At 55.8% G+C, this 14,017-nt stretch overlaps 2 protein-coding genes across 6 annotated transcripts in view; one reads left to right on the forward strand and one right to left on the reverse strand.

Moving 5' to 3' along the window:
* The window catches only part of PRRT1B (proline rich transmembrane protein 1B), a 596,855-nt gene that overhangs the window by 418,891 nt on the left and 163,947 nt on the right, over nucleotides 1-14,017 (reverse strand). The gene's annotated exons all lie outside the window — the stretch shown is intronic.
* RAPGEF1 (Rap guanine nucleotide exchange factor 1) overlaps nucleotides 921-14,017 on the forward strand; it is a 152,553-nt gene continuing 139,456 nt past the window's right edge. For all 5 annotated transcript variants that reach the window (XM_066366841.1, XM_066366843.1, XM_066366852.1 and 2 more), the window contains exon 1: nucleotides 921-1,248. In XM_066366841.1, coding sequence (XP_066222938.1) covers nucleotides 1,188-1,248 — 61 coding nt within the window. In that variant the 5' untranslated portion in view covers nucleotides 921-1,187. The remainder of the gene's footprint in view (nucleotides 1,249-14,017) is intronic.

Below are 14,017 nucleotides of genomic sequence, written 5' to 3' on the forward strand. Positions count from 1 at the left end.
AACCTTTGGGCTCAAGCCAGCAACCATGGGATCATGTCTATGATCCCACACTCAAGCCAGCAATCCCGTGCTTAAGCTGATGAGCCTGCACTCAAGCTGGATGAGCCCGCGCTCAAGCCAGCAACCTTGGGGTTTCAAATCTGTGTCCTCCGAGTCCCAATGCAATGCTCTATCCACTGAGCCACCTCTGGGTCAGGCAGGATCTTTGATTCTTAAATCAGCAATTGCTATTGAACTCATTACTATGGTAGAAAAGGCCCACAGCTGAGCTCCAGGCTGGAGGATGCCATGGTCCCTATCTAGGGGTCAAATGAATAGGGCATACAGGGGTCATTGTGTTCTAATAGGCTGGGCCCAGGCCTTAACATGGAGACTCTGGAAAATCTGTGACAGGAAGCCTTGGGTGGGATCAGGCCCAGACCTGGCCAGGTAGCTTCTGCCCTGGGGAGTTACTGAGTCTCAGATGGTAGATCAAGGAGGTGAGGTCAATGCCGGGTCTGGAGCCTTGGCCTGGCAAGGTGACTTGGCTAGCAGAGGACGCTGAGACCCAGACCATGGGAGAAGGGATAGATCCTATGCCTTGGCATAGACTATGAGCCTGCATAACAGGGCTGCCGGTCCCATTTAAGGTCCGTCTCAGGCCTTGGTCTGAAGACTGTGATCTACAGAGGACACTGAGTCCTGGATGACGATGAGGTAGGGATGAAGTGTCCACCCCAGGCCCTCGCAGGAAGGCGCTTCGCGAGCAGGTGTGCTGGCGGTGGAGGGGTCCGCCCGAGCGCCGGCGTGGAGACTCCGGGCCGGCAGGGGACGCTGCGTGCTGGGCGGGAGGCGCAGAGCGGCTCCGGGCCGGCAGGGGGCGCTGGGCTGGTGGAGGCGCGACGGACGCCGCCAGGTGGCGCTCTGGCCGCGGCCAAGGCCCGGCGGGCGGGCGGGCGGCGGCGGCGGCGGCGCGGCGCTGCGCCGGCTCGGGGGCCTAGAGAAGCGGCGGCGGCGGCAGCAGCGGCGGCGGCGGCGGCGGGAGCGGCGGCCCGGGGCGGGCGGAGCGCCGCTGGCCGAGCGCATAGGCCGCGGCCCGCGGAGCCCGCCATGCCGGCGTGGGTCTGAGGCGCGGAGAGCCAGGGCCGAGGCGAGCGGCGGCCGCGCCGGCCGGGGTTCCCGCAGCGGCCCGGCCCGGCCCGGGCCCGATGAGCGGCGGCCTCGGCCTCCGGCGCAGCCCGGAGATGTCCGGCAAGGTCGAGAAAGCAGGTGAGGCGCGGCGGCCGGCCCCGGGACGCGCGGGCCCGCGGGGGCGCCGGGGGCCGGGCCTGCTCGGGGCGCTTGGGGCTCCGCCGCCGCAGGCCGAGGCGGGGACGGGGACACGGGGGACACGGGGGACGGGGGACACGGAGGACGGGGACGCGGCCCTCCGGGAACCGGCGGACGACCGCCCGACCCCGACCCGGGCGCGCGGAGGACCAGCCCCGGCCGCGTGTCCGAGTGGCGGCCGCCCCGGGGCCCCAGCGGGCGGCTCGGCCGCCTTTGAGACGGAGCCCGGAGCCGAGCCATAAAATGTGTCATTTCTCATGAGCCTCGAGTTTAAATTTAACCCGAAGTGTCTGCTGCGGCGGCTTCAAAGCGAGCGGGGCCGGAGGAGGCGTCTGGGCGCCCTCGGGGGCCCGGCCGCGGTGCCTGCCCCCCGGCAGCCGGCTCGGCGCTGCGGGAGGGGGCGCTGGGGGCTGCGCCTCCCCGGCGCACCCGGGTCTTTGTGTGCGGTGCCTGCGCTCACCTGGCTGTCGCCTGTCCTGGGAGTAAGTAGTCTCCCAAGACTCAATCAGGCGGCACTTGCGGAGCCCAGGGCGCAGTTAGCCAGCAGCGACACCTGGCAGGGCGAGTCTGGGGGTCCAGGTGAGGGAGGCGGGCAGCTGGGGCTCCCCACAGCCGGGGGGGCCCCGGGCGACCCGCCTGCCTGGCAGCTGAGCTGTTCGGGGGCTGCTGGGGTCGGTGGGGGGCCAGGCTGCCGATCTGGAGGCGGCCTCTGTGCCCCGGGGTGGACCCAGGATCCTTCTCTGAGGTGCACGGGTCCAGGGACCCAGAGGGCAGTGTCACCTACTAGCAGGCGGTGGTGGAAGCACGGGAAGGAGGTCTCTGCAGCCTTTCTTGACGGTTTTCTATGTATCGGGCTCTGTGCTAAGCACCTTATTAAGTGCATTGCGTGCTAAGTCCTGGTAGCTTTCTCGTGAGGGAGAACGTGGTCCCGGTGTTTCAGGCCCGGTTCTTGCAGGTGGCCCAGCGAGAGGGCAGCAGGCCCAGCACCGAGGCCGGCCCTCCAACCCCGGGCCCTGGGCTTCAGGTGCCCCATTCTTCTTCAGCCCCAGGGCCTTGACCACTGACCATGAGTGCTTCCCTGCCCATGCGCCGTTCCAGAAATACTTGTGGTTAATCTGTGAGGCACAGTGTGTCAGATGGGTGTCGGTGGGAGACTCGGATAGTCCATTTTAGAAAAGAACGTTGACAGGGTGCTTTTTGAGGATTAGGCTGCGTTCGCTGACAAAAACTTGGAAAGTGTGGGAAGGAGCAGGAGCCAAGCAAACAGCACCCGTCAGCCCGGGAGCTGCTGTGCACGGCTCAGACCTCTCTCAGACCTCTCGGAACCAGACGGCTCTGGGTCTGCGTCCTCTGTCAGCTGGAGGAGGGAGGCCTGGGGCCAGCGTATGTCAGCACAGGTCCTCCGTGCCCGTGGGCCTCTCTCTCCTGGGGCCTCTCCGTCCTGGAGGTGCAGAGAGCCGGGCAGGCCCATGGGGAGGTGCAGAGAGCCGGGCAGGCCCGTCTGAGCCGGGAGAGCCCGCACCAGCCTGCGCTGTGCTGTTAGAGGAGTCAGGGCCGGTGGGCGGGGGACGGGGGACGGGGAGGGCTCTGGAGGGACAGGATGCCTGTTCGGCTCTGGAGAGAGGGTAGGGTCCCGGCAGAGGTGGAGATGGGGGAAGAGGGCAGAGCGGAAGGGGCCGACAGCTGGGGGAAGGTGCCTTTGCCAGAGGCGGCTAGGTAGGGCAGTTCTGAGGTGGCTAGACCAGGGCTGACACCTCCTGTGGCGCTAGCAGAGGCCCCGCCCTGTGGTGTGAGGTCTTCTGAGCTCCACACACCGCTGTCAGGAGAGACCAGAGCCGCCTTCCGGGACGGGTACACCTTCCTCGTGGTTCTGCTGGTCGGTAGAAGTGAGCTTCACTTTGCATGTTGAGGAGAGTTTCAGTTAGGTCTCTGTTGGGGTTTCCCGAATGGTCCTGCTGTAAGTCACCAGCAGTGTTTCATTCGAAGGGAAGATCCTTAGGTGATACCTGACCTGGGGTGGCGCAGTGGATAAAGCGTTGACCTGGAACGCTGAGGTCGCCAGTTCAAAACCCTGGGCTTGCCTGGTCAGGGTGCATACGATGCTTCCTGCTCCTCCCCCACCCCCTTCCTTTCTCTCTCTCTCTCCTCACTCTGAAATCAATAAGTAAAATCTTTTTTAAAAGGTGGGGGGGGGAGGTTCTTAAGTGAAGCAGGACTCCTGTTAGCAAGTGAACAGTCTGGTAAATCATAGAGCCTGACACTCAGGAAACAATCACTGATACTTGCTTTTGCTATTTTCTGTGGGCTTGAGGCAACAGAAGTGTGGCCTCCACGTATTCATAATCTCTCCTTTCTGAAAAGAGGGACTTTCATTGCTCAGGGTTTAAGGAATCAAGGGTTTTCTGAGTGTAAAAGAGAACTCGACCCATCCCGCCGGCCCTGAGACTCTTGCCGGTTTTCCCATCCTGATGCGTCGTGGGAGAGCAGCGACCTCGGGCCTCTGGGGCAGCCTTTGAGTCTGTCCTGTTGCTCTCCGGACCTTTGGTTATTCGGCAGTGGCTGGCTGTGGGTGAGGCCTGCAGGGCATGCACCTGCCCTCCTGTGAGGGCCTGCCATTTCATAGGGACGCAGAAAGGCAAGCGTCCCCGGGACAGTCTGGGCTCCAGAGGGCCGCGGAGGTCAGTCTGCTGGCTGGTGAAGGAGGGTTGAATGTGAAGGGCCAGGAAGAAGGTTGGGGTGGAGGGCTGTTTTTCTAAACTCTGGTATCTGGAGCCAGACAGATTAGGGAGCTCCCCAGGGTGAGCTGGTGGGCAGAACGGGCAAGAAGAGGGGGCTGTTCCTTAGGAACTAGGAGGGGCTCATTCTGAAAGGCCGACCTGGCGGGGGGTGTGTGCAGTGACTCAGGCAGTGCGCGTGGCTCTGGTTGGGCACGGGCACGGGCACTGGCAGCGACGGGCTCAGCTGCTCGTGCCCCTCTCCGGCGAGCACAGGGCGGGGCAAGAGTGGATGCCCTGGCGTCGCTGGAGCTGAAGCAGCTCTGAGTGGCAGTGACAGGCTGGTGGCTGGCGAATGGACTCAGCCCATAGCCATATTGTGTTTGATCTGCAAGGTTTTTTTGGGGTTTGTTTTTTTTTACAGAGACAGAGCGAGAGAGTCAGAGAGAGGGATAGATAGGGACAGACAGACAGGAAGGGAGAGAGAAGAGAAGCATCAATTATCAGTTTTTTGTTGTGACACCTTAGTTGTTCATTGACTGATTTCTCATATGTGCCTTGACCACAGGCCTTCAGCAGACCCAGAACCCCTTGCTTGAGCCAGCGACCTTGGGTTCAAGCTGGCGAGTTTTGCTCAAACCAGATGAGCCCGCGCTCAAACTGGCAACCTCAGGTTTTCAAACCTGGGTCCTCTGCATCTCAGTCCGACGCTCTATCCACTGTACCACCACCTCATCAGGCAATCTGCAAGTATTCTTGAAGAAAAGATAATTAAAAAAAAAAAAGATTGATGGTCAATATTTAAAAATCAGGAAGTCAGTCCCAGACCTCAGGTTTCTGGCTGTCTTGAAAACTGAGAAGCTCTGGTGGCTCTGAGCCCCCGTTTCCACGAGGCGGCTGCGGGCGCCCACTGCCAGCCAGCCCTGTTCCCTGCTGGGACCATGGACAGTTGTTTGCATCCCCTTCCTTGGAGAAATCATGCGTGTTTGTTTGCTTTTCATTTGGACTTTGAAGGCTTTGCCCGTTCCTGCACTGACTTGTTCCTCAGTTCCCTGAGCTGTTCTGTCAGGTGCTGTACGAGGCTCTGGGAGCCAGCAGGGACCCCAGCAGACAAGGCGGAGGCGCCACATGGGCCTCACAGCGGAGGGTGTCAGGGAAGGACTCTCTGAGGAACTGAGATTGAAGGTGGAGTGGGGAGGCCAAGTCAGGTATCTGGGCACAGCAGCAGGGGGGCGGGCCAGGCACAGCGGTGAGGGGGTGGGGGTGGCTGGGCACAACAGCAGGAGCAGGGAGAAGGTGGCCTTGGGTTCCCTGGGTGCGCCTCAGCCTCGGCTGTGCCCCCACCCCTCCCTGCGCCAGATAGTGATCCAGCACCTTCGCAGGGCTTGGGGTCCTTCCCCTCCTGGGGGCGCAGCAGAGATCCCTGCCTCCTGGGCCTTCACAAAGATGTAAATGTTGCAACCCAGTTCTTTGTTCCCAAACCACGGGCTGTGTAGGAGTTTCATCAGTTAGGAACCCTCTGGCCAGTGTGTGGCTCCCGGTAGCCTCGAGCCGCACCAGGGGCAGGTGACCTGCTTGGGCTCTCCCAGTGCCCACCGCCTGAGGTCAGGATAAATATGGGTCTCACAGTCAAAGGCCCTGGTTTTCTTTCTTTTTTTAAAAATTTATTTATTTATTTTATTTTATTTTTTTCATTTTTCCGAAGCTGGAAACGGGGAGGCAGTCAGACAGACTCCCCCATGCGCCCAACCGGGATCCACCCGGCATGCCTACCAGGGGCGATGCTCTGCCCATCTGGGGCGTCGCTCTGTTGCAACCAGAGCCACTCTAGTGCCTGAGGCAGAGGCCACAGAGCCATCCTCAGTGCCCGGGCCAACTTTGCTCCAATGGAGCCTTGGCTGCGGGAGGGGAAGAGAGAGACAGAGAGGAAGGACGGGGGTGGGGAAGCAGATGGGTGCTTCTCCTGTGTGCCCTGGCTGGGAATCGAACCCGGGACTCCTGCACGCCAGGCCGATGCTCTACCACTGAGCCAACTGGCCAGGGCCTGGTTTCCTTTCTTTTTTAAAAAAATTTTCCGTTGATTTGAGAAAGAGAAGCATCAACTTGCTGCTCTGCTTCGTTGTTCCAGTTAGTCGTGCATTTCTTGACTGCTTCTTGTAAGTACCCTGAGTGGGGACCAAACCCGCAACCTCGGTGTGCCGGGACAACGCTCTGTGGAGTGAGCCACCGGCCAGGGCAAGTGCCATGTTTTTCAAATGGCTGAGGATGCTTTTATACCTTAAAAAGAAAAATGTACACTGACAGCATTCCTAGTAACTCTTGTTGTCATGAGTTTTCTTGAAACAGATAAAAAGCACGTGGGCTGCACTTGTTTTGGCCTAGGAGAGAGTCGCTGTGGACCAGCAGTCACTGTGTTTTGATTGATTTTTAACTCCTCTTAAATCTTATGCTTCTTTTCCCCCCCACCATTAACCATCTTTGTGGTCAGAATGTATCCAGTCAAGAAGTAGGACATTTTAATGGTACCTGGTCGTTGTTCGTTCACTCACTCTTGCAGCACTGACCGAGTCCCCCTTGCTGGCAGACACAGTGATGCATCGTGGTGACACAGAGCCCGCAGGGGCCTGGCTCTCCCAGGTCACAGTCCAGGGTCAAAACGGTCTTAACTATTTCTGGAATTTCCTATGGTTTTCAGAATGCGTTGATGGATGACCTCATTTCTGATCCTTGACAGTCCTGAGGGCTAGCTAGCGCAGGCCGCATTATTTCTGTTTTGCACCTGAGGGCAGCTCAGGTCCAGGGAAGTTTGGTGACTTGCCCATGGTCACAGCCTTAGCACAGGGAGTGGGGAGCCGACCTCCACCTCCAGGTCCTTGCCGGCCCTGTTCCTGCCTTTATAGAGCACTGCTAGGAGCCTCTCGTGTTGCCGAAAACATGGTAGCTTTCTGTCTTAATTATTGTTCATGTTCCCAACTTCCTTTTCTGATCCCTCCCTCCCCCACCAAAAAAGTCTCATTTAAATTAAGGAAGACCTAGTGTGGCCTTAGGCTGCATATGATAGTACTAAGGTTTATAACTAGCAATACTATAAGGAGGTAAGAAACAGCATAAACACAGCTAACTATGTTTCCAAAAACCAACCACAGCAGTGCCAGATGCTTCCTGGTCTCCTGAGCAGCTGTTGGCAGAGGCAGTTTGAATGGGATTCCTTGTAGCCAGCAGACTTGATAGGGGGCCTATAAAGATGAGTCATGTATGAGCTTGCAGAAAATCAGTTCCCGAATTAGCTCGGATTGGAGAATGCCATGCGCGGGCCGGTCTTACTTCAGTCCAGCTGAATGTGTTCCCGTTGCCATAATAGGATGACGCGCTGGAAAGAGTAGCTTTCTAGCCCCGCACCCGCGCAGCCTCCGTCTGGGGGCCTGCTGCAGGTGCAGGTGCTCCCTGGCTCACCCACCTTGCCCCAAAGGCTGTTTGATGATTTTTAAAAGAAGAACTCCCACTTTGTGAATGACGAGGGGATCTGTCGTCTTAGTTTCTGGTCAGTTGTTTTGGACCGTTTGACCAATCCGAGACCTGGCATCGTGACCTTGAGAGTTCTTCCTCTTTTCTGGGTCTCATTTTCTCCATCAGTGCTCCATGGAGGAGGAGCTCTGAGTGCTTCCCCGTTCTGTTGGTTTAAAGCAGCCGGTCCTTGTTATACACCAGCAGGCCATCAGATGACGGTGACGAAGCCACTTGGGGCACAGTGAGTCCGCTCCCCTCAGCTTTGGCCCCTGAGGCTCCTTGGTCCTCCACCAAACACAGTGTGAAAAGCCACTTCCTGGATGCTGTCGCCCTTGTCTGCCCAACAGTTACACACCAGGGCACATACCAGCTCTGCCCAGCCTGCCGCCAGCCACGTGCCAGGAGAGGAGCCCATCTCCATTTTTTATTTTCCTCAGTTGGCCTCTGGGCGTTATTTGGGACTAGCCCCCTGCACCATCAGCGTTCTTTGGGGGGCTGGGAGAGGTAGGCTGTCGGGGTGCTCTGGGTCCCCCTTTCTTCTTTGTCAAGGGGCTTAGGAGAGGATCCCTTGCCAGTTCCTCCTCCTCTGTGAGTGACGGTGCAGTACTGTCTAGTGGATTAGAAACCTGGTCCCTAGTGGTCACAGTTCCTTTTGTCCCCACTTCTTTCTCCCAGCCTGTGGTTTGAAAGATGGGTGATAGTCTCTGAACCCGAGTCCTGACCCGCAGCCCGGACTGCGTCCCCCTAAAGCACCATTGCTGGCCCTGGCCGGTTGGCTCAGTGGTAGAGCGTCGGCCTGGCGTGCAGAAGTCCCGGGTTCGATTCCTGGCCAGGGCACACAGGAGAAGCGCTCATCTGCTTCTCCACCCCTCCCGCAGCGAGGCTCCATTGGAGCAAAGATGGCCCGGGCGCTGGGGATGGCTCCTTGGCCTCTGCCCCGGGCGCTAGAGTGGCTCTGGTCGCAGCAGAGCGACGCCCCAGAGGGGCAGAGCATTGCCCCTGGTGGGCAGAGCGTCGCCCCCTGGTAGGCATGCCGGGTGGATCCCGGTCGGGTGCATGAGGGAGTCTGTCTGACTGTCTTTCCCCGTTTCCAGCTTCAGAAAAATACAAAAAAAAAAAAAGCACCATTGCTATTTCATACCAGTCTAGACCTGCCGTTCCCACTTCAGTGCCTGAAGGGTGGTCTTTCTCCTCGCGGGTGGTCTTTCTCCTCGCTTTTTTCACTGGCTGTCTGCACCAGTACTCATTTTATTGCAAATGAAGTTTTGTGGTCAGGAGACACCTCCCTGCTTCTCAGAGGTGGAAGAAACAGACCTGCCGAGCACCAGTGGCCTGTGGCGCTTCCCGAGTGCCACAGGAGACAGCAGTGCAGAGTTCAGGTGTTTGCTTGCTAGCTTTTCAAGAGTTTCTGCCATTGGTGTGGACTTGAAAGTCCAGGCTCCTAGCGCCCTGTTCAAAGTGGCAGCCAGCCCACCGTCTGTCTCCCTGAGCAGGAGTCGGGAGAAGGAAGGCGCAGACCTGGAATGACAAGAGAGGACAGCAGAGTCCGGTGGGAGGAGATGGCTCTGAATAGCTACTTAGTTGACCCAAAACAAGCAAGCAAACAAAAAGACCAAACCAGACCTCTTGCCGGAAATAATGGTTGTATTTACTTGCTGGTGATGGGTAATCACATGCCCCTCTCTCCTTCAAGTGACTGGTTGCGACTTAATAGATGGAGGATTGTATATGGGTCGCGGGACTGGCTACTCTCAATCCCTGCTCTCAATGATAAATAGAAATAATAGAGCTAACTTTCATTAAGTGCTTACCACGTGCCGGTACCAGGCTCTGTTCTGTGTGTTTTACACACGTGGGCTCATGTAATTCTCACACCTGGAGGTTCTCATTCTGCAGAGGAGGGAACTGAAACACAGTGCTCCTCTTTCGTGCGTGGGGTCCTGAGGCCCAGAACAGGAAGATTGGCTGGTGGTTACACACCCAGTGGGGGCCAAGTGAGGACTCACGCCTACGACTACTTCCCATTTGTCCATGTTCTCATTGCTGTGATGACATGACTCTCTCGGCTGTTTTGACTTGGGTAAAAATGAGCCTCTACACTTCCAAGGACCCCTCGGACACAGGCGGCTGCTAGGCTACAAGGGCCGCGTGATGACACTGGAGGGGATGCTTCGGAAGACTGTCCTGGCTGTCTGCTGGGAAGGCTGCTTCCTGCTCAGTGACTGGGCAAATGCTGAAGTCTTTGTGAGCCTCTGGTGCCTCTGTCGCAGCCTGATGGGGTGGTCAGAGCCCTCTCTGAGGCTGGCTCTTTGTGAATGTCATCTACAGTACAAGAGGGGTAGCTGAGGTGTATTGGGGTTGTTTTGTTGGTTGTTTTATTGGTTTTTCAGGAGACTAATGTTGCACTTAACTATGTGTTATTCATCGTCACAGTGGAACTTGCCTTTCAAACACTTATAGGACATACGCTTTTTTGCTGTTGTTTTATGTTTTGTTCTTTTGTTTGGTTATTATAAGGTATTGGAGTTACAGAACATTTTGTCCCCAAATAAGGAGGATGATGGCTAATGGTTGTTGAGTACTTCTTGCATGCCTTAGAAATGGGCATGATTTAATTAGTCCTATTCTTTTTTCAGTTGATTTTAAGGGGGTGAGAGAGAGAGAAGTATCAACTCTTTGTTTCACTTAATTGTTCCATTTAGCTGTGTACTCATTGATTGCTTTTCATATGTGACCTCTGGCACACTGGTTTGACACTTTGTCCACCGTGCCACCCAGCCAGGGCTAATTCTGTCACACAGAGAGAAATGACAGGATTGTGCCCATTGGACAGTTGAGGAAAGGGAGGCAGCAGGAGGGGAAGGTTGTGTGTTGAGGCCAAGGTAGAGCCAGTTGTGGAACTTGGCTCTCCTTGGGCTCTTCCCTCCCCGGTGTGTGCTCCCCTGGCCACTCGAGATTCTGGGTCCCGGGTCTAGTGCTGGTCCGCCCACTGTAGAGCCACCAGAGGCTGGCTCGGAGGCCCCTTCAGTGTCTTCACTTGGACTGGCTCTGGGATTCCCCTGGGGCTTTCCGTCCTCTCTGCAGGACTGTTACGGTGACTGCACATCTGTCTGTAGATTTATGAAGCAGCTTTTGGTTTCTCAGTTACAAGGTGGCTTATGAAGTGCATTTGCTGAAAACAGTGAATGGGAGTCTGCTCTGGATGTGAACAGTAGGAAGTGGCCCTTAATTCAAATAGCTTTATCCAGCCATCTCTCTGTTTACCCCTTCACCCACCTACCCACCCACTCACCCACTCATTCATCCACCCACCACCCACTCATTCATTCACTCTCCCACACCCACTCATTTATTCACTCTCCCACACCCACCCACTCATTCATCCACCCACCCACTCATTCATCCATCCACCCACCACTCATTCATCCACCCACCACTCATTCATCCACCCCCCAACCCTCCCCCATTCATTGACACAACGTTGGCTGAGTGCTCACTGAGTGCCCGGCAGGCTCCCAGGACAGTGGAGGGTACTGAGAAGGCATCTGTGCCCTTAGGGAGTTGACAGTCTGGCCACCGTCTGTGCTACAAGCAGGAGACTTGTGATCTAGGCTGTCTTAGGTTTTGTGATGCTCATCTGTGTTGGAGGCGGCGTGATCCCGGGCTGGAGGTCAGGATCTACCTCGTGGCCTGTGTCTGCACCAAAGCACTCAGTGTGCCCTTCTGAGCCCTCAGAGTCCCACCTGCAAAGTGAGCGGGTGGACTCAGAACAGAGCAGTGACTGAGAGCATGGGGCCCCGCGTCCTGTAGCTGTGGATTGTGTCAGCTCTCCTTGGAGCAGTTGTGGGATCTCACGCAAGTTGGTTTGCCTGTCTAAGCCCCAGTTCCTTATCTCTGAAATGGGAAAAGCATTGCAGCGCCCACCTTGCAGTATTGAGGGAGAATTAACCAAGATGATGCAAATGAAGCATCTTATCAGAGTATGGACATGTAAGTGCTCAATGAACATTAGCTTTTGTTCCTACCTGATGTCCCACCCTGCTCTAAAATGACCATTTCTTTACAGATGGTCGTACGGTAAGTGACAGACCTCCACGCTCACGGAAGGGAGGTCTCTGACTATTGAGGTACGCTTGACCCTTGAACATGGGTTTGAACTACACAGGCCCACTTATAGGTAGGTTCTTTTCTTTTTAAAGAATTTTTTAAAATAGTCATATTCCACTTAATAATGGGACTGTGTTCTGAGAAGTGCGTTGCCAGGCAGTGTGTTCATGCGAACATCAGAGTGTACGTGGACAAAGCTGGTGCCATCACCTGCTGCATACCTAGGCCGCGTGGAGTACCACTGTTGTATGTGTGGTTTGTCCTCGACCAGAGTGTCACTGTGTGTCACATGACTGTGCTGTATATCTATTTCTCTCTGGATGATTCTTTCCTCTAGCTTACTTCATTGTAAGAACACAGCATATGATCCATTTAATATTCAGAATGTGTGTTAATCGACGGTTTATGTTTCCAGTGAGGCGTCTGGTCAACCATAGGCTGTATTAGTAGTTCAGTTTTTGGAGAATCAGTAGTTACACTTCTCTTTTGATTGTGTGGGTGTCAGCATCCCTAACCCCTGTGTTGTTCAGAAGTCCACTCTATTCCTTTCAGGCTCTGTCTCTGTCTCTCTGTCACACACACATTTGAGAAAGGAAATTCTAGGGAATAGACTTTTACAACTAAGTAATAGCTCTCGAAAGAGCCCATTTATAGGAAGAGAACGTTTCACTTCAGCGGGCCAGTGCTCATGGGCACCGGCTCATGTCTAAGCCCGAGCAGGGGGCTCAGCACCGGCCACTGTGCCTCTGCTGCATCCTGAGAGACACCACCTCAGTTTCTCCTGCAGACGTGGCTCTGGGAGTGATTCAGCCATCTTTGTTCAGCACCAAAGGTGGAACGATCACAGTGCGATGCTTTTGTTTTGTGACAGTTAAAATACCACGATCCATTAAGACCTCCCATACAAGGAACTAACAAATTGTGTTGAACGCTGCAAGCAGCGTGATTTCAGACTTTCCGCCCCTTTGATTAGTTTTTACAGGTAAGACAAATTCAGAGATGCTATGTGTCGTTCCACATCTCCCTCACCTTGCTGCCCCAGCGTTTCCGGTCTGTGGAGGTGCATGGACAGTCTCCTTGCTAGAGTGGCCACACAGCCAGCTCAGACACTGCTGTTTGCAGAGACCAAAGCCCTGTCACCCTCTTCGCTTTCTTTCATCATTGGCCCCGGGAGCTGCAGGACCTCTCTTAGCATAACCGCACTCTTCCGTGCTTCTGCCGCAGCTTGTCCAGAGCACCTTACAGATATTGATACTTCGCGCTCATCAGAAAAGCCTAGGTAGAGATTGGAAGCAGGCTCTCCTGCGTGCTCTAGCCTTGTTTTCCTTTCTGTTCATGAGGAGTTGTCTCTACTAGTTACCCTAAACATGCAAGGTTGTAAGTGCAGAAAAGAAGTTGGGCTAGGGACCTGGACTGTGTTCCAGCCCTGTGCTGCAGGGAGCCCGGAGTCCCCTGGTCCTGGCTTGGTGGGTGAAATGCATGTCCTAGTGAGGAAATCAAGAGGACTGAAGTCATCCCGGGGAACACGTGTGTCACTGTCATTAAGAATACTTGAAACCGGGCCCTGGCCGGTTGGCTCAGTGGTAGAGCGTCAGCCTGGTGTACAAGGGGTCCCGGGTTCGATTCCTGGCCAGGGCACACAGGAGAAGCGCCCATCTGCTTCTCCCCCCCTCCCCCCCTCTCCTTCCTCTCTGTCTCTCTCTTCCCCTCCTGCAGCGAGGCTCCATTGGAGCAAAGATGGCCCGGGCGCTGGGGATGGCTCCTTGGCCTCTGCCTCAGGCGCTAGAGTGGCTCTGGTCGCAACAGAGCGACGCCCCGGAGGGGCAGAGCGTCGCCCCCTGGTGGGCGTGCCAGGTGGATCCCGGTCGGGTGCATGTGGGAGTCTGTCTGACTGTCTCTCCCCGTTTCCAGCTTCGGAAAAATACAAAAAAAAAAAAAAAAAAAGAATACTTGAAACCGTGGTGTCATTGGGTGCAGGGAGAGCTAGCCAGCATGTCGGGCGCTGCCACAGACCTGGTATGTCCTCTGGGGCAGGCAGGCCGTGGTCCCTTCTTGGACCATGAACTGGAACAGTGCTTCAGCATCTTAAAGCTCCGAGTCCCTCTTAAGCTCTGATGGCGGCTCCTTGAACTCTGCCCCCAGGGAGAAAGGTTCATTTACATGTGGACATGGCTCTATAAACTCTGTCCCTGCTGTTATAGGACAGTCATCTATTGTACAAACACCTCAGGTCTTAGAAAGCTCAAATGGAACCTTGGGAATCTGCAGTAATCAGGATTTAGTGTCTCCTAGTTCAGTCAGGCCTGGGTTCAAGTGACAGTAATTATACAGTACTGGAGTTTTTTAAGGGTTTCGTGAGATGAGGGTTGTAAACTGCTTAG

Source organism: Saccopteryx leptura, chromosome 2 (assembly GCF_036850995.1).
Source record: "Saccopteryx leptura isolate mSacLep1 chromosome 2, mSacLep1_pri_phased_curated, whole genome shotgun sequence".
NCBI lineage: Eukaryota > Metazoa > Chordata > Mammalia > Chiroptera > Emballonuridae > Saccopteryx > Saccopteryx leptura.